General features: G+C 39.0%; 2 protein-coding genes across 3 annotated transcripts in view; one reads left to right on the plus strand and one right to left on the minus strand.

Annotated features, from left to right (window-relative positions):
* The window catches only part of ARHGAP28 (Rho GTPase activating protein 28), an 80,287-nt gene extending 56,777 nt beyond the window's left edge, over positions 1-23,510 (plus strand). For both annotated transcript variants that reach the window (XM_005437534.3, XM_027802913.2), the window contains exons 5-15: positions 161-318; positions 4,032-4,197; positions 4,306-4,397; positions 5,626-5,703; positions 10,446-10,608; positions 11,739-11,821; positions 13,636-13,833; positions 14,532-14,675; positions 16,851-17,005; positions 17,655-17,719; positions 19,577-23,510. In XM_005437534.3, coding sequence (XP_005437591.1) covers positions 161-318; positions 4,032-4,197; positions 4,306-4,397; positions 5,626-5,703; positions 10,446-10,608; positions 11,739-11,821; positions 13,636-13,833; positions 14,532-14,675; positions 16,851-17,005; positions 17,655-17,719; positions 19,577-19,668 — 1,394 coding nt within the window. In that variant the 3' untranslated portion in view covers positions 19,669-23,510. The remainder of the gene's footprint in view (positions 1-160; positions 319-4,031; positions 4,198-4,305; positions 4,398-5,625; positions 5,704-10,445; positions 10,609-11,738; positions 11,822-13,635; positions 13,834-14,531; positions 14,676-16,850; positions 17,006-17,654; positions 17,720-19,576) is intronic.
* An 81-nt stretch (positions 23,511-23,591) lies between these two features.
* The window catches only part of LAMA1 (laminin subunit alpha 1), a 108,143-nt gene continuing 105,310 nt past the window's right edge, over positions 23,592-26,424 (minus strand). Inside the window, exon 63 of the mRNA XM_055704740.1 lies at positions 23,592-25,170. Coding sequence (XP_055560715.1) covers positions 25,010-25,170 — 161 coding nt within the window. The 3' untranslated portion in view covers positions 23,592-25,009. The remainder of the gene's footprint in view (positions 25,171-26,424) is intronic.

Here is a 26,424-nt window from a genome sequence, read left to right on the forward strand (position 1 = left end):
CAAAACAGGAACATGCTGTGGTTTACATTGAAATTCTTCTTTGAAGCACTTCCTTTATTACTTTCTCAAGATTTTTATCATCTTGGTTCAATTTTTTGATGTCTCTGTATTAAATGCAAGTATACATTCAACATTCATATACAATTTCCCTTATTTTCAGCTAATAGCTGTCTAGACTGCGGACTAGATAAAGGCAGCCCACCTGTAACAGAAGAGCTCTCCTATGAGGTCTCTTTCTCAGAATCCATTACAGTCCTTCCAAAAACCCAAGAATGGCCGAAAAACCAGAGGTTCAAAAAGGAAGACTCTGCTTTGCCTGTAAGTTTGTTGTCGACATATTTCCTCAGTTGTTTTTCTTTAATGCAATAATTTCCTTCTTTATATCCTCAGCACATTGGAGTCTGCTAGGACACGTTCGCTGTCCTTTGCTACGTGTGCTTTACAGAGACGCCCGCTGTGCCCACCTACTGTTTGTGACTGATTCCCAGGGAGGCACCAAAGTTAATCTGGATATCCAAGCCTGGCTTTCACTCATACCCATCACAGATGAATGTGTATAACTCAGTCCACAAATATTGCATCATCCACACATTTTTCACATTGAAATAAAGACCAGTAACTGGCACTAAAACTAGCAATCATTTTCATTACTGGTCTGCTTTCCTACTTTGTTCCCCATAGATTATCTGCCTTTGTTAACACGCGGATTTAAAATTGCTTCACAGATGAAGGGAGGAAAGCGGGCCTTAGTCCTGCAGCAGTACTGATTGCCTCCAATCAGTATTCAGTACAATTATACTGTAGGAGATACTACATGAATGGTTAAAGGAAAGTTTATCGTATCATATCACCCAACCTGACATACACTAATCAGTTGTGTCATTATCTGGAATTATTTCTTCAAGTCAAGGAAATCAGTTTTCTGTTTCCATCAGCCCTCACAACATCCATTACTGAAAACTGGAGTATTAGGTTTGCGCTTCAGATACCCCCTTTTTAGTGAAATGTATGAAATAAATTATGTAATTTTTTGTAAATTATTTGGAAGCATTTCCTGAATGTTATGATGTCCTGAAGTCCTGAACTAATCTGAAATTGTTACTATCCACACAGACATTGAATTCTCTGAGAATTATCCATTTGTCCATCTCAGGCACCACCAAGGAAGAAGAACCTGAGATGCAGAAGTAAGCTTCCATGTTGAAAGGAGGGATAAGATACCAAGTAGATTACAACTGATGTGAAATCCCTGTGCTTTAGTGTGTCTGGTTGTGTGGTGGGGATAACTTGGTGTCCTGTGGAAAGTAAGGATATGTCTGCATTCATCATGATTTTGGCAAACTGAAGGTTCATCCTTGCTCCTTGTAATAGCAAACCTAAGACCCCAGCCTTCAATACACAGATACAGACACGCACACGCAGACACACACAGACACACAAACACACAAATTGTTCTCTGCAACAGCTTGGACAATTTCCAATTGATAGAGCAGGAAAACTGGTGACAAACAGGAAAGAGAAGATGCCACATTGAATATCATGAACCTCTGGATGCATAATTGTTTAGTATTAAAAAGGCCAACACTGTGCTGGAGATGAAGTACTCTGCATGCAGGACATCATTCTGTGTGCTCAGAAGAATACACGAGGAATATGCCAGGTCATCACAGACAGTTTCTGAATAGAGTCAACAATTATAGCTGTTGACATTGGCATTACTTTTACTTCATATGCTGCCACTCGTGGTATTTATATTTTTCCCATAATGGCTCAGACTGTAATGGGCCCCAGCAAAAAAATCAATTTTTGCTCTGTCACACAGAGAGACGAACCACCTACACTCTGAAGAACTGTCCCTCCTTTCCCAAGGTGTGCCAACAGGCCAGACTGAAGTCTACACAACATCATACTTTCGCCAGGGCAGGTCTGACACATTAATCAACTTCACTGACTGCATATATTGAGCTGCATGGAGAGAGAATACATATCACAAAATAGCATGTCCCCTGCAGCTCCCAGAAGAGCCAACTCAACATCACTGCCTGCATAGGGTTACATGCAGTTTCCCCAGTGTAGGACCATGATCAATGTGATTTATTGATGACACTACAGAATAAGAGTAAGCATTTCAGGCCCATTTTAGTACACTGTATAGTTTCACATAGAAGCAACATATCACATAATATCAGATATGATCCTTAGCCAAATGCTAGTAAACTCATTTCAGGATAACACAGCCTCCTTCAGTGCTGGCTATTGTGTTTGTAAGAAAAATCACTGAAAAATTGTGACCACAACAGAAGAGAAAGGCCCAGACCAAAACCTCGTGTTAACACTGCATCACATCATTAGTGACCCTAGGAGTCAACCAGCCAGCATGGAAAGTCACTGTAGCTACCCTTCATAATTGATTTTGAAGTGTTTGTCATTTTTTCTTGGCAAATATTTTTATTCCTCTGTCCCCTCAGAAAATATATGTATACTGTGTGATTTTTTTATTTGCAAGATGATTTATTGTGCTTTGACTGCTTTTGGACTTTTTGCATCACTGGAACCAAAATGCATAGATAGTTCTTAGTGTTTTATGTATCTTCAGAAGGCTATTCTCCATGTAGCTTTTGCTACATTATTAAGTCTCAGTATAAGAGTAACAGTGAAATTGCTTCATTCTAGGAAGGGAAGATTCTGGCCTAAAGTGCCCCAGAAAGCACGTAAATTAGTTACTCCATCCCCTGCATTCTTTATCCCCCAATTATGATTAACCTCTGTTGAAAGACCATGAGCAATATGATTTAGGAAGTCCTCACCTGCATGACCTACCCATCCTTTGCCCTATCTTACTTTTGAAATACAGTATGAGTGTAATTCCTTTTTTATTCTTTTTTATTTTCTTTTTATTTTTCTTTTTTTTTTCTCTTTTTTTCCACGTTTTTTCTTAATCTGTTTGACTGGCTTAATCTAAATATGGGTTAAACCTACTGAGACCAAATTCATTTTAAAAAGGGAGGACTGGTCTGAAATCTCCAGAAGCAAAACATTATTAAAGGCTGGTTTTCCACTCAGTTCCCTAAAGAGAGGAGATGATTTGTAATGCTGTTTATTTATACCTCTGACTAAGAATACTGGTTTAAATTACAATTCAATTAAAAAAACCCCCATGCAATACCAAATATCCCCAGTTCTTTGAAAAGCATGGGTTTTATTATTACTTTCTTATAATGTCTAACAATTATGTCAAAAACTGATGGGTATTTGTTCTTTTTGACATTTGTACAAATACTTCTGTCATGACACAACATTCTTGGCTCTGGTCCATGACACTGCAGTTTCTAAAATATGTAGACATCTTCACATGCCCCAAAATTACTAAGTATCATTTAGGTCAAGCCTACTTGAATAAATTATTTCTTAGCTTCTGGGAGTCCTGTTTCTAAGCCTAAATGCTTCTTGAGCAATAAAAAGTGCCAGTAAATTGGTAGGTTGGCATCAACACTAAGTGATTTTCCTTCTGGGCTTTTTGGCTTTTTCCTTAGATCTTTAGTTTAAACTCTCCTGTAAGACCTCATAATATGCAAAGCAGGCATGAATTCATTACACACACACAACTGACATATAACCACATCCATGATGAAATGTATCAGCTGCTTCAACAGCATTCAAAGACACTCTGGGGGAGGCCAGAAGCAGAGCAACATGTTTCATCCTGCTGAAACTGGGCAGAAGCTTCAATACCATGTACCTCATTTGTCCCAGCTGGAGTACAGGCACTGAGGTTAATACCTCTGCTCCAGCATTGCTTACCAGTCAAACTGCAAGAGAACATGATGAGCAAGAAGTTCAATTTTACATTTCAGTTGGATGCAAGTTATGTCAATATACCGGGCCAATATATAGGGTTGTAGTTCCACTCTTTGGTGTTACCATCTACCCGAACATGACTTCCTTATCACATACAGGCATCTCTTTCAAAGCAAAAAAATCACTTCCTGTAATTTTTGTGCAAATAAAGATGCGACCCATCTCTACTGTAGAAATTCATTGTTCGGAAAAGCCGGTTTGGACTGACAGAGGTTGGAGACCTTTCTCCTGAAGACATGAAGAAGATCCGCTACCTCTCCCTGATTGAGCTAACAGCCTTCTACGACGCCCTGGGGGTGGAGCTGAAGAGGAACCGCGCAGAGAGGGTGCGGGGACGAGGTACCGTGTCATCCCCATGGGTGCCACTTGGGTGCCACTCAGAGTTGCAAAGAAGACGTGTGCGAGGCGTGTTTCCTCTGCTTCACATTTCCTCTTATTATTTTTAAGAAAACGGTCTGTTTGGAGTACCTCTCACCATACTGCTGGAGAATGATCAAAAGAAGGTTCCTGGAATAAAAGTTCCCCTCATCTTCCAAAAAGTGAGTACAACTCAGCCTGTTCAGCCACTAAGGTTTGCTTTTCTGTCATTTTCATTGGCACTCAGCATCAGATAAAAGAAGATGCAAGCTTTACAGACTTGAAGGTATCTATGGATTGTCTGTCTATATGTTGTAATTTAAAAGACTTGTGACAAGGAAATGAATTTTTTTCTTTTTTGTGTTTCATCTGTAGTAGGAACCTCTTTTGATTTTTGTGATATGATACCATCCGGGAAAGTTTGGAAAACAAATGTTTGGCTTTCTGTTTCCCCTTTTCACTAAATTAGAGCACCATGCAAAATTGTGTGTGTGCACGCAGAACTGGCAGAGATGAGTTGTCTCAGAAATTTTAATTTCACGTGAATTCAGATGGTAGTATTACTTGGCTATTATTTCAGAATGGAAGCGGTAATCTCACTGAGGCTTGTATGACAAGACAATGTGATTTATAGAAGTCATTTGATAGTACAATGACATCCAGAGGTTGTCTTGGAGACACGTACAGAGACACGAGCACATGTGCAATTACACAGGTTTACATGGACTTGAAAATGCAACAAATTTCCCTGTAAATACTGACAAAAGACAAAGTGGTGTGGAGTGTCCAGGGAAAGACTGACATGACCGGAATATTTACATGACTTTGTAGTCAGCTCCATAGCTCCCCTGTCAAGATACCATGGGAAATTAAATGGATCCAACATCTAGGGCAGGAAGCAGACCTGGTGGTGAAAATATAGAGCTATATGAATAAATACTAGGAAATGATTTTATTTTGTTTCCTCGCTCTAAATTACGTTAAATCAAAACATACTTATTTTTTTATAAAGAATTACAGTGGAAAGCCTATTCCTTTATTCACAGAAATTTCAAACTAAAATACCCTGGGACCATTTTCTAATCTGAGTTCTCAGATCCCACAAACATGTTATCTATAGACCTTTCCATTGTGCTCCTCAGGGAAAGACTTAAACATTTCTCAGAGGTTAATTTTCCCTCAAAACACTATTGTGTTTTCTGTACTGTGCATACTCTGTATTTCAAGGTCAGGAATATGGAGAACAAATTAGGAAGGTTTATTTACATGAGCTGGCTTGTTTTCATTAGGAAATTACATATAAATGTATCTTTTTCAGATTAGTTTCAGGGATACCTAGATTGAAAAAAAGTTAATAGTATTTTTAAGTGTCACTGAGTATTTTCCTGGGTTTTGTTGGCTTTTTTTCAGTTGCTGCTCAAGCTTGAGGAAACAGGTTTAGAAACCGAAGGAATTCTGCGAGTGCCTGGATCTGCCTCCAGAGTGAAGGTACATGCTTGTGCCAGTTTTCTGTCTCCTGGACCACAGACTCCATGTTAAATAATACAGCACTCACAAATGCACGCTGCACATAAATACTGATGCGTGTAGCTCAGCATTTCTATTCCTACCAGTAAAAGGTCAGATTGGTTCCTGGGAACCAATAAATCACAGAACATGTAGTCTCTTGTTTTGCATTTGTTAACATTCTATATAAAGCACAGACTTGATGTTGAATGCAGTTTTTCTTCATGAAACATTGAGGGATCCTTTCGGTTTAACTCTGCTGTCCAAATTTACCATGATCTTATCTGCATTTTAATTTTTTTCAGAAAGCCCGGGCTGCTAAACTGAGCGAACTTCAGATAAAGATCTTATTCCATGTCATTTTAACCTTTGTGTCATTTTATTTCTCATTTATCTTCTGTGATCTCACAATTTCATGTTCCAAGTGAGAGAAATTTGGCCTGTGTTCACTGTTTGGCAGCCTCAAGTACTGTGTTTTCGCAGGGTATTTGTGGGCTATGAAGGCAGCCCAATAACCCAACATTGCGGTGCAGTAATGCTTGCAATTGTTTCTCTAGACTCACTCGATTCCAGCAGCTGGAAGCCTTTGGCAGAGGCAAGTTAGGAAAACAAGTTTTTTCTGAGCTTAGTAGTGTCTACCTCTTTCCCAGAGTTTTGGTTTTTTCCAGAGGTTTGGTTTTTTGGTTTTTTTTGTTTTTTTTTTTTTTTTTTTGTCTGGTTTAAGCAACTTTTTTTAGTACATCCCACTCCCACTTTCTCATCCTCAGGAAAGCTAATCTTGCTTTCTGGGGCTTGAAGTCTCAACATTGTGGCAGCCACACAAATCTTGGGGATTACTAAATGTCAGTGGGCTGGGGATCATAAAAAATTACTACAAGAAAAAGCAGCATTACGTGAAACATACCGAAGACAGGCAGTAACATCCCAGCTCCCTTTGGCTTGTGGACTGATAAAAGCACTCCGCCTTGCGAAGTGCCACATCTTGCAGAATTTGGCTTGTAATCTTCAGCTTCCTCATTTTTTCATACACATACCTAAAGTAGTATTTCAGACAATCTCAACTTTTTTCCAACATCTCCAGCGAGATTACACAGCAGGGCTGTGCTCTAACTAATTAAATTACTTTCATATTCTTTGCATATACTCTACTGCATCTTTTTCAGTTCTTATTCACAACTTATATCCAGGGAGCTGCTATGACATATGACTTTATATGTAAGTTTCCTATACTGGGTGGTAAGTTAAACTGCCCATATGAAAGTTTTAAATTATTTGAGTTTTGGCTTCATTCAAGTCTGTCCTACAAGCCAACCAGCAAGGGAGAGTTTTTTTCAAAGCAGATCCAGATTTCCTCCTTCAAAGCCCTCATACATTATTATGACATTAGGATTTGAGGGCATTCCAATTTTATTTCAGTCTTGTTTGGAGAAAGAAAAGGCATGTGGAAGTGATTAAAGGTTAGTCTTCTACAAAACAAAGAATAGAAGGTATAAATACAAGTTTTTGCTCTGTAATCTGACTTGTAACAAAAGCTCCAGTGATCCAAAAATGTAAGACGGCCTACTCTAGGATCTTCATGTTTTAAAAAATATGCAAAAGCATTTTGTAAAGGTATTAGGTATATATACAGGGGGCAGGGTATATATACAGTATATATATATATATATATATATATATGCTTGCCTGTGTGGAGTTATACATTAAATGTTTACATTTCAAAAATCTTGCTTTCTATTTCTATGGCTTTTTCCCAGTTCTTGCCAGAAAAACATGGAGTAATTTTTTTGCCCTATTGTGCTTTTGATGAGGTGAGGATTTCTGTTCCACATTTCCCAGTCAGTTACCAGGACAGAATTTAATCCAGCTGTTTGCATAGATTATGTGCAAAGGATGTGAATACAGAGGAAGGTGAGATAGCCCAGATTAAAACCAGTAAAATGTGCTAGTGAAAATGAGATTGTAACATTATATACCAAATCCTGAATGACTTTCTATTTCCTTTTGTGCCAACCATTCTGCTTCATTATGTGCGACCATATATGATATGTAATTTCCTTCCATTCATGTGAGACACAGTAAACAGAATTCATTTTTAAAAGCTTTTCTGTCTGAATGGACTAAGCTTTTTTGTGTAATATTAAATTAGATTTGACAAATTTATAAATTACATTTGACAAAAACATGATTTGAAACCTGAATATTACCTACAGATATATTTTGTCATAAATGGTCTCACAAAAAACAGCAACAAACTTCCTACGGATACGGCAGTGTTTGGGCAGTAATAATTGTGAAAGATGTGTTATTTATGGATACACTTATATTACAAAACCATCCTTCAATCTTATTAATCCAACACAGTTTTGAGGAGCTTGCATTTTCCAAACAGTGATCTGGGTTTAAAGCCAAATTCCATTCTGTCATGTTAGAAAGTGGGGGTTTCCTCGAACCCTTTATATTTGATCTGTGTGACAGTTTCCCAAGAAAGACGAGACCCTTGTGTTCCACCAGCCTGTCCGCTACCTGCGTTTGACAGCCCACGGTGTCAGGGGGTGACTCGACCGACCCATTCAGGGACCCCCACTGACAGCGTCACTGAGTCAAACCCCTTGTCGCAACTAAAATCTCTGGAGGCTTACACAAAATGAAAGTTTAGCTGAAGATTTTTAGAATACAAAATGCAAGTTTGTGACAAAGTAAATTTCAAAGATTGCCCATGATAACACTGCAAAGTAAGCTTACGAGAATATACCTGGTAACAGCGGGCATGAGTTAGTCGTAGAATAAAGTTCGTACCCAGTAGGTGTCCCTATGGGGGAGAAAACAGGTTCAGCCCCTCGACTGATCCCAGAAGTTATCATGGAGTCTTCCCTGACTTCTCCCCTCTTTTGTTCACTTTTTACACTTCACAGTACATTGCATATTAATTTATCATTCACAGGATAGGTTATAAGCTTCTAATGCCAATTAACACACACCCTCAGATAGCGCTGCTGAAGTTTTTCACTACACATGCTCCCCGAGCAGGGTTTTGCCCTCCTTCAGGGAGTCTGTTTGAGTCAACGGTTGCCACCTCCCACTACCACAATCACCTTTGTCTTGTTTTCAATTAATTTTCTGTTAACGTATGAGGGTTGTAACACCTTAGTAGCTTGTCTTCTCTTGCGGCCAGAACTTCTTCACTTGAATGCTCGTTTCTTAGATAATGGTGTTCTTCTCGCTGTCTGTTGTCACTCACGCTTCCCAAGGCTGACTCCCTTGATTAGAAGTTCCTTCATTCATAGAGAGTGGATCAGCTTGACCTAACTTCATGCACAGATGTGTTTAACATATACTTACACACTAAATCAGTGTGGTAATTCAGGAGTTTAGACAACAATTCCCCCCTTTGGACTTATTTCACTCCAAGACCAGTCCATTTTCTTTACATTTAGGTGGAGCTTGAGTGACTCTAGTCACACATATTTTTGTTACTGATTGGTATCACATACCCAGTGAGATGCAGTGGTACCTTGGAGGTGGTAACGTTGGGGTGGAGGTGTGTGTTAGTATTGCAATGAGATTATTTCATCTGGGGAGAGTAATTTTGCCACAACTCTTGGCTCAACAGTGAACATCATCTCATGTATTCTTCCTTTGACAACCGCTATGCAGCTTATCAGCTGTGTGGTGCCACCAAGTTCCCCCTGCGGGGAGCACAGCAGAGCCCGGCCGCGGGGTCCCCGCTCCGCTCCCCCCTCCGTTACTCCTGTCAGCAGGTGCCGAGGTGGCAGGGTGCCTTGCTCAGGGAGCCGTGGTAAGGCAGATTCCATGCATGCCAAACATCCCGAAAGCGATAGCTGCATTTTACCCCAAAAAGCTTTCCATGATGCTATGCTTCTACTAGGTCCCAGTTTTCTCTAATTCCCCCCCAAAGTAATTTTCCCACACATATCTACTAGGGACCTTACTGAATGTTTCCCATTTAGACACAAATATGAAACACTGATTTCATATGAAAACCTTGCAGAACTAAACAGACCTCCAATATAGAGCAAGATGCTGACATTGAGAACAAGAGGATTAAATGGGCACTCAAAATGGTATAATCAATCTTGTCTTAGATCTCTCGTGGTGTTTTTTGGAATGTATTAAGTGGAGATTTTCTGACAGTAATGGTTTGATACTTTTATTTTTCTACAAAGTGATGAAATCTAATTATAGCTATTGGAAAAGAAAACATCTTTATAAAGACAGAAAGACCTGAAATTAAAGCCATTTGCTTAGGGCCTGTGGACTTGGATTCCAACAGGCTATGTAGCAAGTTCACTGGCAGTGAGGAAGAAATGCCACTCCTTTGTGATTTAAGGGTCAAAATCTCTGGAGAGTGTTTCAAACAAGAAGAACAGCTGTGCTAAAAATCCTTTTTAACTGAATTTTCTCTTTCTAGTTCTAAGGCATTGCACAAAATTGTCTTGTTTTAAAATGGTTCAAATGGCTCACTGGCAGAAATCTAGCTATAGCAAACCGAATTTAGCCTCTCCTGTAAAATATCCCCAGGAACCTGATGTGTTAACCTGCTCTGAACTCCACACAGCTCTACCTAAACCACCACTGGTTTAGGGCTACTTTAATTCAACTGCAGTGTAAACCTGCCGGTTGTTTGTAATGGGATTTCTGAAGTGGTCTCAGACTGCTGGGTCAGAAGCAACGACTGAAGGTCAGATGTTCCTTGTATCTTTCAGAATCTTCATCAAGAACTTGAGGCAAAATTTTATGAAGATGCTTTTGACTGGGACCAAGTACGAAATAATGATGCAGCTGGACTGCTGAAAATGTTTATAAGAGAACTCCCAAGCCCACTCTTCACAGTAGAATATCTGCCTGCTTTCATCACACTAGTGGAAAGTATGTGGAAATGAGTTAATGTGGACTGATCTAGATCAAATGTAATAGTAGACTTCATATTTTTTTCTTTCTGAAGTAGAGAGAGAAAAAGGCTCAGTGCATTGCCTAAACATTTACATTTTCTGCAACCTTTCCTTTTCAAATAGAAAAGGTCTGCATTTAGCTAATAGCATAGACTCATTGTGTGAATGACACAACTGTTTAATGTAAGATTTGAAACCTGTGAGCAATTGATGACTGAGCAATGACTTTCATATACAGACTCTGATTCACCCAAATTATAGATTTCACAAACAAAAATTTCTGCAAGGTAAACTCAAGTCACTGCCCTTTAGCTGATATTCTGTTCATTTCACTTAAAGTTTATGCTGAGGTCAGAATGTTTGTACAAAGATAGGTGTGATCACAGAAAGCTTCAGGCAGTCGGGTTTTGTTTTCAGTGTACACACACGCTCTCATTCTCAGTACATTTTGTTCATTTGTCTTCCAGGAAGAATGCAGTAGTAACTTGCCACACTTACTGATTTCATTGTAAATTCACTTCAGCTAGGACAGAGTGAAACTGTCAGGATGATGAATTTATTAGGCAAATTGGTGCAGAAAAATTAAGACCTTTACATAAGGTTGCAACTAAGTTTTCAGTGTCTCCATGAGGTAGTTGAAAGGGCACAAGGAGGTGACCCTTTTCTCTAACCTTCTCCTACTTGAGCGTTCTTGTGAATCACAGACTGCATGCAGTTATGATCACTTAGTAATCTGGAGGAGAAAACTGAACAGGAGGTGTCTGCACAGAATAAAGTAATTTATTCCTTGCAACAGATACGCTGTCCACAGCTTGCACTCTTTTTTTTTTTTTTTTTTTCTCCAAACCTCTCTTATCCATCCTGAGTGGATATAAAGTCTTATCTTCCCCCGTGATGAAGACCCAATATGATGAGGAAAACCCCACCCATTAGATTGGTTTTCTGTTTAGGAATAGTTAATCATGGGAAAGGCTATGGTTAATCAACACCTAAACCTGCTAGTCTCAACTAGACAGTGGTTTCTGTGTTTCTGGAACTGTTGACCAACAAGGTTTAGATTTTTTTTGCAACTAGGATTTTAAAAATGCTAATTATTCACGTTCTTAGAAATTTCTACAATCAAGTTACAGCTACAAGCTTTGCATCTGTTGATCATGCTGCTGCCTGAAGCCAACAGAGACACAGCCAAAGTAAGTTCTTTCTTCATTTGCTATCACCTGCCATCTGTGGTGCTTTTGACTTTTAAATGAGAGACATGGTTGTTGTTTTTCTAACAGTCAGTGATCAGACGCTGCACTGCACTGTGAAAGTATTCATGTGTGGGGTTTTATCATTTCCTTGAAAAGATGTTCCTGGCTGTCATTTCTTTTACAAGCAATTAAGTAATAGTTGCTGGAGGTATCCAACTGCTGGTGTCAGTAAATGGCTCCCAGGCATCATTTATTCTGGGGGATTCATTTCAAAGAGCCTTGTTCCTTGCATAGTTTGGAAAAAGAAGGTCCAGTTTCTGGTTTTTCAATATACAATATACAGCTGTATACGTAAAACACATGCTACACAAGTAGTCTTAATTATTACTAAGCTTTTATACAAAAATAGAAGTGATGGAAAAACTGAATGAATCTCTACTTCCTATTTATAATGAGATTTTAGAAATTTCTCCAATGCAGTTTCTCTTTTGTAATTCCTGGGTTTGTAAAAATGTTTTAATTGCAGTGTAGGGTACAAAGACAGTGGTTTTAATGATATAGTTTGTTGTGGTTTAACCTGGCAGGCAGCTAAACACCACACAACTGTTCACTGACTCCCTGCCCCTTCAGTGGGATGGGGGAGAGAATCAGAAAAAAAAAAAAAAAAAAAAAAGTTAATGGAATGAGATAAAAAAAGTTTAATGGGACAGAAAAGGAAGGGAAAATAAAAATTACGTGATGCACAATGTAATTGCTCACCACCCACTGTTCCTGAGCAGCGGCCCCCATCCAGCTTTCCCCCTAGTTTATATGCTAAGCATGATGTCCTATGGTATGGAATATCCCTTAGGTCAGTTGGGGTCAGCTGTCCCAGTTGTGTCCCCTCTCAGCTTCTTGTGCCCCCCCTGCCCTTGTGCCACCACTCCCCACCCCAGCCTCCTCACTGGTTTGGCAGCATGAGAAGCTGAAGAGTCCTTGACTTAGCATAAACACTGCTTAGCAGTAACTAAAACATCAGTGTGTTATCAATATTATTCTCATTCCAAATCCAAAACACAGCACTGTACCAGCTACTAGGAAGAAAATTAACTCTATCCCAGCTGAAACCAGGACAGTGTTGCAAAAGGACTCGTTGGTAGACCCCAACTCTAACCACAGCTGCAATCCATCCTATTCAGTCACTCCAGTAAAATTCTGAATAAACTGCCCAAAAGGGAAATGAGTTTCCTTTGACTCTGCCATGCGTGTGCAGAAGTGACGTCGATGAACAACCACTGTGCTCTTCTTGCTTTCATTATCCCAGAATAAAAGTTTGGGGTTTGCGGCAGAAATTCCTCAGATTATATCAGAAATGGGACTGGCACACTTTTGAAGAGAGGTTGATCATCCTGGTGATTGCAACATATAAAGCCATGGCCAGATACTTCAAGATAGGCACCTTGAAATCTATGAAGAAATTAACTATTCCATTGCAACACCTGTATATCTTTCCTCTACTACAGGATTTAAAGACTTAGTGCAGACACTGTACTTGACTTATAGATTTGGGATTATGCTTTAAGTGATAGATAATAATTTATCTTTCTATAATTTATATGTATTTTCATAAAATTAACATTTCTTCTGTGATTGACACAGGTAGTTGTGCCAGCAAATATTGGAGTAATCCAAATTACAATGCACAAAAATCTAAATTTCACCTCCAAGTGCAAATATAGCAGCTTTGAAGACAGAAATGCTGTGCATTTGAAAACACTACTTTTATTAATTAAATTATTTTGTGAGACTCAGCATAACAAGTTTTGTTTTTCCAGGCCTTTCTTCGGTTCCTGAAAAAGGTGGTTGCTAATGAAGGGAAAAATAAAATGAATTTGTGGAATGTTTCTATGATTGTTGCACCAAACCTCTTCATCTACAAAGGGAAACGTGCAAATCAACAAGAAATGCAAGCAGCTGCCAGCACAGCACACATTGTGCGGCTTTTAATTCGGTACCAGGACATCCTGTGGACAGTGAGTAATGCTGGTTCCCTTTTCATGGCTCCAGTACAGAGAATTATTTTTTATATGCAGCAGCTCTGTAGAAATCAAAGTGACCTTCCTAGAAGAAATAGTTAGCTAGTCTTTGGAAACTGGCTGGTGTCTTCTACATCTAGGATGAAACAGGGTAACAGATATGTCTGGATGGAGATATATGTCATCTAAGACATCCATTTTAGCATGAATTGCCCTCTGGAGGTATTTATCCCATACCATTGTTTATCCAGAAGAATGCATATGAGAATGATTTAATCTAGATACCTAAACTTGAATGAGATTAAATGATTGTTTAAAGTCTAGCCCATAATAACATGGGCCAAAAGTGTGTACTACTTGCTGGACTGCTGAAGGATGGCATGAAGATGATGAGAGTTTCAGCTCATTTCCTCATAACAGAGGGAGGGTATGATGGGGGTTCCAAAGCCTAACTCCTAATAAAGTTCCTACAACTGCAAACATCACTAAAAAATTTCACATGGTATGAAAGGTGGCCTACAGTTTCACCAAAGGAGTAACTGTGGCTTGTTAGAAGGAGTTACCCATCACATGCATTTTCTGGGAATAAACAGAGCTTCTGCTGCCTGAATCTGGTACCTTTCTAAAGCGCCAACACCAGTTTTATGGGGGAAAAGGATTACTGTGCATTCTCAGCTCCGGTTTCCTTCCTTTAGGTCCCATCCTTTCTGATTTCCCAAGTGAGGAAAATGAATGAGGCAGCAATGAACAACAGCAAGAGGCAGCTGATGTTTGACAAAGGGGTGAGAAAACTTCTGAGGAGAAAGACCATGGAACGGGAGAGACCTGAAAGACCAGAGGTGTGATAAAAATGCATCACTTTCAAGGGCAACTTTAACCAGCCTTCCTCCTTTCTTTCATAAAAGCTTCTGAGCGCGGGCAGGAAATTTTGCCACACAAAATAAGCTGTCTTGGGAGCTATCTTGAAAGATGTGCTTCCCAGTCCAATCACTTGATAAGACAAAGCTTTGGGGATTGATTGAGAAAAGGTAAGGAAGGCAGAATGATTTCTAGCAGCCCAAGCTATAACCTGTTGCAAACACATGCTGGTTTTGTATGTGTTTTATAAGAAAATGGTCATATATGGACTACCCTTGACAGCAATAATCTGTAGATATTCAACAAGTGCATGGCTCTGTAGTTGAGTCGTAGGATTTATTATTAGGATTCATTGCATTTACCCATGCCCTGGTCTAGGCCACTGGATATTCTTCTTGGAAGCTTTGGTTTTACAGCTTTGCATTAACTTCCTATGCAGAGAGAAAATCCGGTTTTCCTAACATAGACACCAAAACTGGGTCTAAATTTTAAGTGCCTGATGAAGTAGTTTGTGTTGTTAGTCCCTGTGTAGTCAGAGGAGAGAGGTGGATACTTCTGAGAACTTCCTGAGCTCCAGGTCCAGTTCAGACTTAGAAAAGTCTGATGCAAAAATCTTCCTTTGGAGGTCTTAAAGCCACCAACTTTTCTCCACTGCCTAGACATGGATTTAGGAACTTACCAGACACACGCTACTTTAATACACACCTAAAATCAACTTACATATTAGGTGTAACATATAATTTAGGCAACAAAGCATGTTGCGTACACATGCATAGAATATACAGTCCCTATAGCAGCTTATATGTAGTATTTCCGTGTAGTAACTACCTTTAATAGCCTGTAGAGAAATCTTTAAGATCTTCCATGGAGGTTTAAAAGAATGGAGACTGGTGAACTGCAAGAGGAGTAATCAAGGAACTGGTCAAGGACTCTATAGTTATTGACAAATACTCTTGCAGAACAAACTAAAGGACAAATTAGGAAGGAGTGATATCAAGAGATTATAAGAAATTGAGAACAATCCACTTAATACAAACAACAGAGAAAATGCAGAATGGAACATCTGGGGGAAAAAAGAACGAGAAATTTTATGTGTGAATTGTGAATCCATGATAATTCAGCTTTTTGGAGAATACATTTGCCAGCACTGACAGATATATTGTGAGTAGGACACACATTTGTGCTGCAGATGGAGACAGAGATGTTTGTTTAAAACGGCAGACTACTGTGTTGCAAAACTGTATTCACCCTGGAATGAATACAGTGAGAGCTTCTGAGGAGAGTTGATTACTGCAGTCATTGCACCTTTGGGAAGACAAGTTTATTGATCATAGCAATTGGCTTTGCATCTAATAAAACTAAGAGTAGCCACGGCAGGTAGCTGAAATATGAAGGGTAAATTGGAGGCAAACTCTGTTTGGGTAACTGAGTTGAATTTTGAGAGCACTTAACACAGTCCCCAGGTCTCAGATGTTCTAAATTACACAGGGACAGAGGCTGGAGAGACTATTGTACTCTGCTCAGCATGGTACTAACTGGATTAGAACTGGAATGCAAACCTTGCTAATTGATTTATCTACCATTAATCACGGAAGAGTGCATAAACTTCATAGATGATCGTTTGAACCCTACATAAGGTCAAATTTCAAATTAACAGAAACCATACGGTACTTTGAAATTGTACTGTACATACACTTCAATCTAGTTGAAGCTGTAGCAAGCAGAAACAGAGAACTGGATCTTCATGCCTCAGGGGAATATCGTTGTTAAAATTAAGAGCAGATATCAGATATTCCTAATCATTTTTATGTCTTTTTAAATAAGGAGCTGGTTCACTGACCAATGTTAACAGAAGTAACTTAAAAAATCTCGGATAACTTGACTCAATATTACTGCAAGCACTTAAAATTCAAGGGCTTTACTTTATTCTGTGTGCATTATGTGATTCTTACCAAGGAGATTGTGTCTTTGTATCCTATCTCGTTATACTGTATCTACAAATTTGCATTTGTATGACTGTAGATATGCTTTTTGAATAATCAAATGAATCCAGGACAGTGATTTCTGCAAGCAACCTCAAAAGAGTTGCAGAACTGCTTCTGAATGGGGCTGGAACAGTATTTGCCTTAGACTTACTCTACTGATATTGATTTTAGGGAGCTGTCACTTTTCCCCCATACCTGCAGTCTGACATACCCGAGGGGGTGATAAGAGTTTATGCTCCACTGCATTCAAAAGTCTCTATGGCAATACAACTCAACAGCCAAACAAAAGCCAAAGACATCCTGGCTCGATTCCGCTGTGAAAACAGGTGGGTAACTCAGAACATTTTGTTTTCCTGAACAATAATGTCAGAACCATTAATTAATAGATTGCTCCCTTTTCAAAGACTCTTTGTGTTACAAGGACTCTTTTTCTAATCTACATTTGCTAATTTCTGGTTATGCCGGTCAAGGAAATTTTAACCACTGATTTTATTCTTTGTGTTTTACTTAACAATTGGCTCTGATACAGAATCAATCTTCCCTCTGTTGTGCCACTACTAAAAACATATGCTTTATAGATGAGCTGCCTAGAGAATCCAGAGGGATTGTCTTACGTCTGCCCATAAAACATTAATGTATTTGTTTCTGTAAGGTAACAGTTATTAACAGTTATTGGAAATGGTAAATTGTATCTGAAAATCGTTTCTGCAAAGTCTTCCCATGTTACCACAGAATTATGTTTTAAATAAATAATATAAAATAAATAATATAATAGAAGGTTTATTTCACTGTGACACAGTAGTCTACCTCTGTAGCAGATTCAGTATTCTGCAGTGCTCTGTTTGGTAGAAGTCCTTGCTTTTGATAAGTAAGTTCACAGGGACAAAAATATCAATTTTTAGCTTAATATAGATAGCAGCTGTTAAGGCAGTGGGTATAACAGGAAGACAAACTGAAGGTTTTTTTCCATCCTAGCCGTGGATCATCACAGAACATGAGAAGCCAGATCCAAAGTTTACATGAAATTGGAGGAAATATAGGTAGGTCTCACTTTTGAAATTCAGTTCTGAATGTCCTTAGCCTCCTAAAACTCCTCAGTGCTGTTTTCACACAGCTGGGTCTCACCTACCCTCCAGTCCACATGCAGGAAAGGAGCCTGACCCAAAAGCTGTTAAAATCAATGTAACAATTTCTTCCCTCTGCAGCGAGACTGGAGGGGCATCCCACAGGACAGTGACCTGATGGCTGGACTTCAGCAGGACTTCATCTTGCCAGATTCATCAGACCTTTTGTTTATCTCTCTCACTCTCATAACTGAGCATTTTTCCATGTTTAGTCCTTTTGAGAGCACATCACTTTTCTGTCAAGCCTTTTCCCAAGACCCATTTCTCCCTCACTGCACTGAGGTGCTAATCTCCCACAGATAAAAGCCATAGAGTTGAGAATTCATCCCCTGCATGTATGGGTGTACTATACTCCTACTAATCCATGTGAGTTACTTCATTTGTAAATCCCTTGCCGTAAGCATTTTGTTTTCTTCTGTGTTTCTTGCAGTGACATTTTTCTAATAGCAGTGGCTTGCAACACAAGGTCCTGGCCTAAAGGTCAAAACCCAGATTTTATTTTGATATTGCACAGTCCCGCCTCTCTCCTTTCTCTATCACATAAAAATTCTGGATGCTGTGTTGGAGTCTTTTGTCATCTGTGTGATCAGATTATTCCTTAATTCTGCTAGATTCAGCTAAACAGTTTCTATAAAGTTATTACAAAACATCATAGACTTGCTTCAGCTGCAGTCAAGAAGCAGCCTACTGAAGCTAAATACAAAACTAAATTCAATTAGTGTGGGGGTTTTCCCTGGCTAAACAGGACGACCAACTGATGCTAAAAAGAGAGAAAATCCTAACAGCCTTGTGAAACAATTCCCAGTATTCCCACCATGCTCTTTCAAAAATTTGGATGTTTAATTTGCCTCTTCACTTACAATTATGTTTATAGTCCTAGATCTTTCAGGGCATCTTAGTACGCTGATTGTGCATTAATTCATTTATATTGCTTTCACTTGAATAAAATTATTAGGACCCCAGTGACCTTAAAAGGAACTACAAAAAATTTACCAAAATCCGTTGTGTCACAGTAATGTAACCTCACCAGTTAAATGGCTCCATCATCCAGTGTAAATGCAGTACAGTCCAACAAATCAACTTCACTCAGGAATTTATTGCCTTATTACTCAATTAAGAGGCACCAAATGCCTCTTTCTGTGGCAAAGCAGCAGGGACTGCCCAGCCACCCAACTCCTATTCCCACTCACCACCTAACGAAACCCTCAAATGGCCAGACTTTAGAGAACTTTTTTTAAAAAAAAACAAAACAGCAAAACAGCAACTGCCAAAAGCCTTGATATAGTCCCTGTGTTTCTTTACAAGGTCGTGGCTGGATGGGAACACGTAGTCTACAAAGCTCTTTTTTTAGCATTTAAAAATAGTGTAGAAACAAAGTCACAGAGTTGCAATTCCAGCCCAGTAACACCTTAGAAATAAAAAACCCTCATACTGTGGTATTTACAGTTACAGCGTTGTTAGTGCTTCTAAAGAAACCGTAATATTTGTTCACCATTTGACTAAATGTCTTGTCCACAACTCGGTGTGCTGCAGGGCATCTTGCCTGGAAGTAGAAGTGAATTCATGACTCTCAGTGAGTAAAATCACTGGCAGATTTACCAAAGCCCCTGTCTGTACCTAGGCAAGATGTTAGCTGGACACACCAAATCGGGCTCATTGTGTGTAACTCAGAGATACATTCAAGGACATTTTAACATTGCTCTGTCCCATTTACTAATGTGCTCAAAAAATCCTATGGCTCAAAAAAAACATGGCTGCTGGTTTCCGTTTCAGGTCAGCACTGTTTGGATCCGGATGCATACATGTTAGACGTTTACCGTGCAAATCCTCAGGCAGAGTGGGTGATAAAACCAAAAGCAAGCTGAAACAGAAGGCTACAGTGTGCTGGAAGAAAGCCAAATGGACAACAGTGATGCCTGTCCTTTTACAGAAGCTCTTGCCAGAGATGAAACAAAATGGTAGCTACAGAACCTCATTCCTTCCTACCGTACTGTCCAACTGACTGTCACCATGTACTGCTTTTGGTATAAGCATTATCACTCCAGCTTCTGGACCATTGGAAAATATCACATCAGTTACTCTTTCATATGGATTACACTTGTGCCAGTTGGCCCAGGAGTTAAGGAGGGTGGACCAAGGTACGGTGCACAGAAAACAACCTGTCACATACAGAGTTGTTAATTTCCTGACCTAGTGTTAGAACATTAATTTTTTGAAAGAATCCAGAGGCATCTGAGGATGCATGAAACACTACCGACCACAGCATAACACAGAAGCATCACAGAGACGTTCAAGAAAAGGCATCTGTCAAGTGTGGAAGAGAGGAGCTCAACCTGCAGCAGTGCCAAGATGTAGCTGTGTAAAAACATCAAACCTTTCTGCTGAAAGCAAACCTGTACAGTCTGTGTTACTGCAATATTTATGTTTCTCAGTCGCTCCTCATGAGTATCTGATATTGGGGGAGGGAGAGAGGCAGGAGGAAGAACTACTGTATAGACGGCTATACTGCTTTATGTATGTACCACTGTATATACTACTACCAGTCTTCCAAAATTGTCTGTCTGGATCACATTACTGTGTGCAATTGTAGCGCCACAAACCATTTTCTCCTTCCTCCCACTACCACACACACAAGCTTTGAGAGACAAATGCTCGATGAGAAGGGGAATACTCCTCTGGCTCTGTCTTTGACTTGATACTCTCAAATTTAAGTCTGTGTAATGCCATAATAGGAAAGAGGTGTTAATGGTGCCTCTTACAGCCATCACCTTTTTTGTTAAACATTATAGTTTCTTAATTTGTAACCTAATTGTTTTTCTCTTTTTTTTTTATTTTAGCTTTAATATGTAAGCAACTTTTATACTATTCAGCTGCATTAAGAAGAGAGATCTTTGTCTGGATCATGTATAATACAGCATGGCAAAGAAAAAGAGCTTCCAATGAGCAGAGGGATTTAATACCCTTATTTAACATTTACATATTAGGGCCTCAAAACGGTAGCCAAACTAGGTCCAGTTGTGCTGGGGGTTTTACAAATACGTGGCAAATTGCAGCTCCTTTTACAGATGGCATGCGGTCTATGAAAACACAGAGGCTGACAAGAGTCGGCTGCAGCCGCACTGGGAATGCAGCACAGCAAATCTAAGACAGTACGTCTAGTTTGTAGCCAGTCACAAAAGTGAGCACCATTCTTCACCTAATCCCCTTGTTTTGGGCTATACTTTATAGAAGTAAACCCTGTTTGTTGAGTAGGGAAATCGCAAGTCTCTGGAAAACAGCAAGTACTTTTTTCATCTTGGTCTTATGCAAAAAATGGGAACTAATGCCTTCAAACGCACTGCAAAGTCTCCGTCGTGGATGATGATATTGCACAATGAATTCACTCACAGTTTGAGCAGTGTGTTTTGTTCCTGATCTGGAGACACAGATGAGGCAGCAGCTAGTGCTCTGTTTACCAGGTAGCAATGCAAAAGTGTTCTGAACCAAGTCCTCCAGGTGAATGTAAAGTACGTTGTCCTGCAGAGAGAGCCTGTAACTTGTGGTGCTCTGCTGAAGCTGTCCAAGGAAGATTTGCACATTCTAGAAACCCTTTTCAAAGTTAATAATGTTCTCCAGTACTTAACTTTCATTGCTAGTGTTCAGTGAAAGAAATCAATATTAAATCAGTAATTTTACCAGCAATAATAACATCTACAGAGGGCAGATCACTTTCTTTAAAAGAGTGAAACTTTCAACTTTACTGGTTTTTATGTCTTAACACCAATGGATGCATAGCTGTGGCCAGGAAAAGACCAGAACAGTTGTCTTACGAAATACACTGCTTATTTTGACAACTATTTATTTTAAGTATACAAGAGATTGTAGATCTGTGATTTGTTCATAGGACTAAGCATAAACATTTTGTCAGGTGCTTTGTTCCCGATCGCCTTCAGTTCCCTCTGTGGCAATGGACAACTTTTTCTATTGTGCTGCCATTTTCTTTTAGCTGTAAAACAGGACTAGTGCTTTCCTTTTAAAGGTAACATGAGAATTAGTTGAGTTAAATTCTGCTCCTGGATGCAGCCAAACAACTCCCTGAACAGATCAGGAGTTACAAACATCCACCCAGGAAGGACAAACTCAGCAAAGGGATTTTACGTGCAAAGTGCTTTGAATATAAAGAACATCATATAAATGCTAAGCATCACTGTATTTATAGCCAACGAAAGAGCTTCTATGACTATACAGAAAGTGTAACCAAAGAATTTGAAATGTTGAGGCAAATGAGGTAACATTCTACAGTACTCTCAGACAAATACACTGACCTCCACCGTCTTGCCTGCTCACTTCACTCTTTGCTCTCAGTGGCTGCACAAGGGAAAGTACAGAGCACCCATGCGTTCACACTGTAATGTGCTCAGCATGTTCTGGACCCTGAAATGAGGACTTCATCTAAATCCTTTCTGAAATAGAGCTCACTGTATTCCATACAGGATACAAGGGATTTTTGGAAGACTCTCACCTTTTACCACTTCACAACTTAGGAAAGCCAGATCTGATGTAATTAAAACCACCCTGTGAACGCTTGTTTTATATTACATTGCCTACAACTTTATAAGACATGCATATCTGCAAATGAACTAAATTTTGTGTACAGTGCCCAGACTACTACAGCACTGCCAAATACTTGCTGTCTCTGAAACAGAATGGAAAGGTTCTTTCCTGATACAAATGGACCTAATGACCCATACATACTGTGGTTAATACTGTTATGCATTAAATTGTTTTGTGTTGTTGTGGTACACTAACTTGATTTAATATGCAGCAGACAAACTGAACAATCTCTGTGACATTTTTTAATACAAGGTCTCAACTTTAGGCCTTATATTTCAAAATACTGGTGGAGGCACCAGGAATTTTGTTCTTTCAAGTCAAAACCAAGTTATGATAGGGTTGTCACCTCAAAAAAAGCAACATATGTGGAAAGCTATTAATGAGAAAGCGGTAGTGAGCAGGGAGAAACTTATTCAGCGAACTCCAAAGAAGCCTCAAGTATTTATGATTCTACAAAGACAGCATTTTGCATATCAACAGAGAGAGAGAGTATATTGCAAGAAGCAGGTATCGGAAACAGACTGGAATGCTCTAACCTGTTTACACAGCTAACGTCATTAGAATGTATGCATGTGTGCAAATGTGTCTGTGTCTATGTATAATATTAACTACCTCACTCTGCATTTTCCAGGAAAAATATTTTGGCTTAGTTTACCATTCCAAATTTTTCTATTATTAATTTCACCTCTCCACTAGTCTTTTACATTAATAAAATGTTTCTCCTTCTAAAGGGCAAGATTTGGAAATTACCAGATATGTATTAAACCACATATTTCAGGATATGGATGAAATTTTAGCCAAACCGTGTTGCCTCAATTACTGCTTGTAATGTGAACTTTATGAGATCAGATCTTGGGGTTAACAGACAACAAATACAAACGTACTGTGTTTCAGTTTTTACTTTTCAATGGCTTTCCATTAATGTGTGTCTTCTCTGGAAAATAATACGATGCCACTAATCAAAGCAAAATGTTTGTATGTATGTTTCCCTTACCATCCTCATTATGTTATGTGTTTTGTGGAAGTAAGCCCACACATAAATGTATTTGTACAGCAGAATATGTCCATTGTATTGTATCCATGTCAAAAATAAAACCCAATACCAACAAAGTAAGCTCTTCAAATCTAAATACATGGTTTCTGGATAGAAGCAAGCGACAACAATTGCAAAAAGCAGTGGTGAGTCTGTCTTAAAAGCAACTATGTTGTTATAGCACCTGAGCAGTTAGCTACACAAAGGACCACATTCTGCCATCCCTGTTCAAGTGGAGGAGAATTCTTTGCTCCAGGAGCTCTTCTCTTGGACTACCTCAATGCAAGACATAAAATGACAGTGATTTGTCTCCTGCCTCATTGAAATCAATGACAAACTGCTTTGTGGCTTCATTTGAGGCAGTCTTTTTTAAACTAGTATGAAATACATAGAGCAAAAATGACTTTAGAAGGAATTGTAAAAATGCGTAGTCAAAGCCAAACAAAACTGTAAGGAGGAAACAAAAATACTTCTAGTTCTAAGAGAAAGAAGGAGATGGAAGTGACTTGTAAAAAACTATGTTTATTACAGATGCATCTTCAAGTATGAGATGTGTCTGTCACTGCTCAATGATCTGGGCAGTTGATGAATGGATGTCCTTACTTGAGTCCGATCGAGCGCGTGCCCCCCAAACCTGGCTCAAGTGCAACTACCTGAAGACTCATTTTAGAAACAGAGATGAGCACATTACAAAAACAGATAAAGATGGAACTTCTGACTGGCCTGTGAATTAGGAATCTCAGAGCACCAAGTTACTTCCCTGTGTCCTGCAAGAAATACTGCCTTCCCAAGATGCATTCATTCTCATTGCCAAAATACAGTTGTTCCCAAACCATACCCAAATTGTTTCTTCACCAGCATGACACTTCATACATGTCTCTGTGCCATGGAGTTGCTGCTTGTCTTGCCACCAATTACATGAAGGCATAAATGGGAACATAATCCTCCTATGCAATGTAGCTATAATGGGGGTTGGAAGCACTGGATGTTAAAGCAGGAAGAAAAGGGATTTGAGCTACCACATAAAGTATAAATAAGAAAATTCTATTCATTAGACTTTGAATCCCAAACCTTCAAAATTATGCCTTTAGTCTCCTGCTCCCTCTGCTGGACTATATCCACTTGTAGTTTTCACTTTTTAGTCTTCTGGCTCTTTCTAACTGAAACGTACAGATGACTCAACTACATGAAATTATGCATAGTTTATTGTGATTTTACTATGTGGTCCAAAATTATTACCTTTTTATAAAATGAGCACCACACAAGATAATGAAATACTGTCAAGTAATCAAAAGAAAACATACTGTAAACACTGATTAATAAAAATTCCCAAAAGAAAAATACCCAATTAATGCCATTAACATTTGTGGCAGAGGTATTTGTTGTTTACAACCATTTAGTTAAAATGCAGACATAGAGCTTCTGGCTAAAAAAAAAATAAATGTCCTGAGTTGGAAAACAGCCATAAAATCAAAGAGATGCAGGCTCTCACCAATTCTTCTTTTCATTATGAAATGGGACTGAAAAATAACAGATCAACAAAAAAACCCTCTCTCAGTCCAGACAGGCTTTGCTGCAGTTCAGTGCTCAGCCCCAGGGCAGGAATGAGGGAAGACTCCACGCAGGTCAAAAGCTCTGCTGAAATCAAACAACTCTGCTTGTTGGCCCTTGGTTAACACGAGGTTCCTCAAACAGCCATGGAATGAGCTCTTGCTCGTGAGGCAGTTTTGCTTCACATCAGCTGAAAAACAAATTGAAATATGTAGAATCTATTTCCAGTGAACTGAAACAATACAAAGATCCAGGTTATTATTCAACTCCTTCCCCTCCTTCCCGAGGAGCACCAAGTTCAATTAGCATTTGGATCATCTGGGACATCCCACCATAGACAGCCACTGCTGCCTTCAAGCGTAAGCCATGCACTGGGATAACTTGTGCAGAGTTTGCAGAAATAAGTTGTCCCAGGGAACAATGAGAGATAAGAAAGGGGAAGGGAGGAGAAAGCCACCCTACATAGGTGTCTTCCATGTTAAAATTGAAACTGGCAGAATATGAAGCAACAGCTGAGATGTCATGGACTCCATCAGCAAAGCAAATCATGAGGTTGGTAGAGCCCAACTGTTTTTTTTCCATAGAACCTGTGAAACAATTCATTCCTTTTCTGCAGTACTGTACTAAACTGAAGAATTTCTTTCTGTATGAACCCTAATCTTTACAGATGGAGCACTGAAAGAGCAATAGTATCACATTACCCTATTGGGAAGAAAAAAAAAAAAAAAAAAAAAAAGGAGTTCACAAGATGTTGATAAGGCCATTTAGTATTCAAGGAAGACCAAATATTATTCAAGATCTGGTTAATTCATTTTCCATAAAGCACCAAAACCTTGTCCAACAGAAGGCTCTGTAACATTTCAAGCTATTATCCCTGAAGCTTTCCAAATATTTAAAAGCTGAGTTTCCCCTTTAGACCTCATCACTCTGTTTTCACACAAATGGAAATATCTGAACTGATAAACTGTAACAGCTGTTTCAGAGACAAACGAATATGGACATTTTATGCTATGTTTAGAATCATAAGATATTCAAAATCATGTGAAGCCTACTCTCAGTACTGATGTGTTCATTAAAAATCATGCCTGCAAATAGGTGAAACCTTCACAACTCAATCCTCTTGATGAATACATTGTCTTAGCTCAAATTATCAGCTAATGAGTTGTACAACTAATTGAAAAGTAATTAAATTTTATATTTTTCATGTTACTATCTTTTTATATTACCATTGTAGCATGATTGACAAATTTCAGAAAGGAATTTGCACGGAACAAGGGAAATGCATGTTCATCTCCAGCAGCTTGACTTCTGTCTGCAGAGCCCATGACACGGAATATCAGCCAAAATAAAGCAAAGAAAAGCACTATAGAAACCTTACTTAAATGAATGTAAAGGAAAGCCTTAATATGAGTCTGACTGCAAGAGAACCGCACCTCAGCATACA

This window comes from Falco cherrug, chromosome 3 (genome assembly GCF_023634085.1).
Source record: "Falco cherrug isolate bFalChe1 chromosome 3, bFalChe1.pri, whole genome shotgun sequence".
Taxonomy (NCBI): domain Eukaryota; kingdom Metazoa; phylum Chordata; class Aves; order Falconiformes; family Falconidae; genus Falco; species Falco cherrug.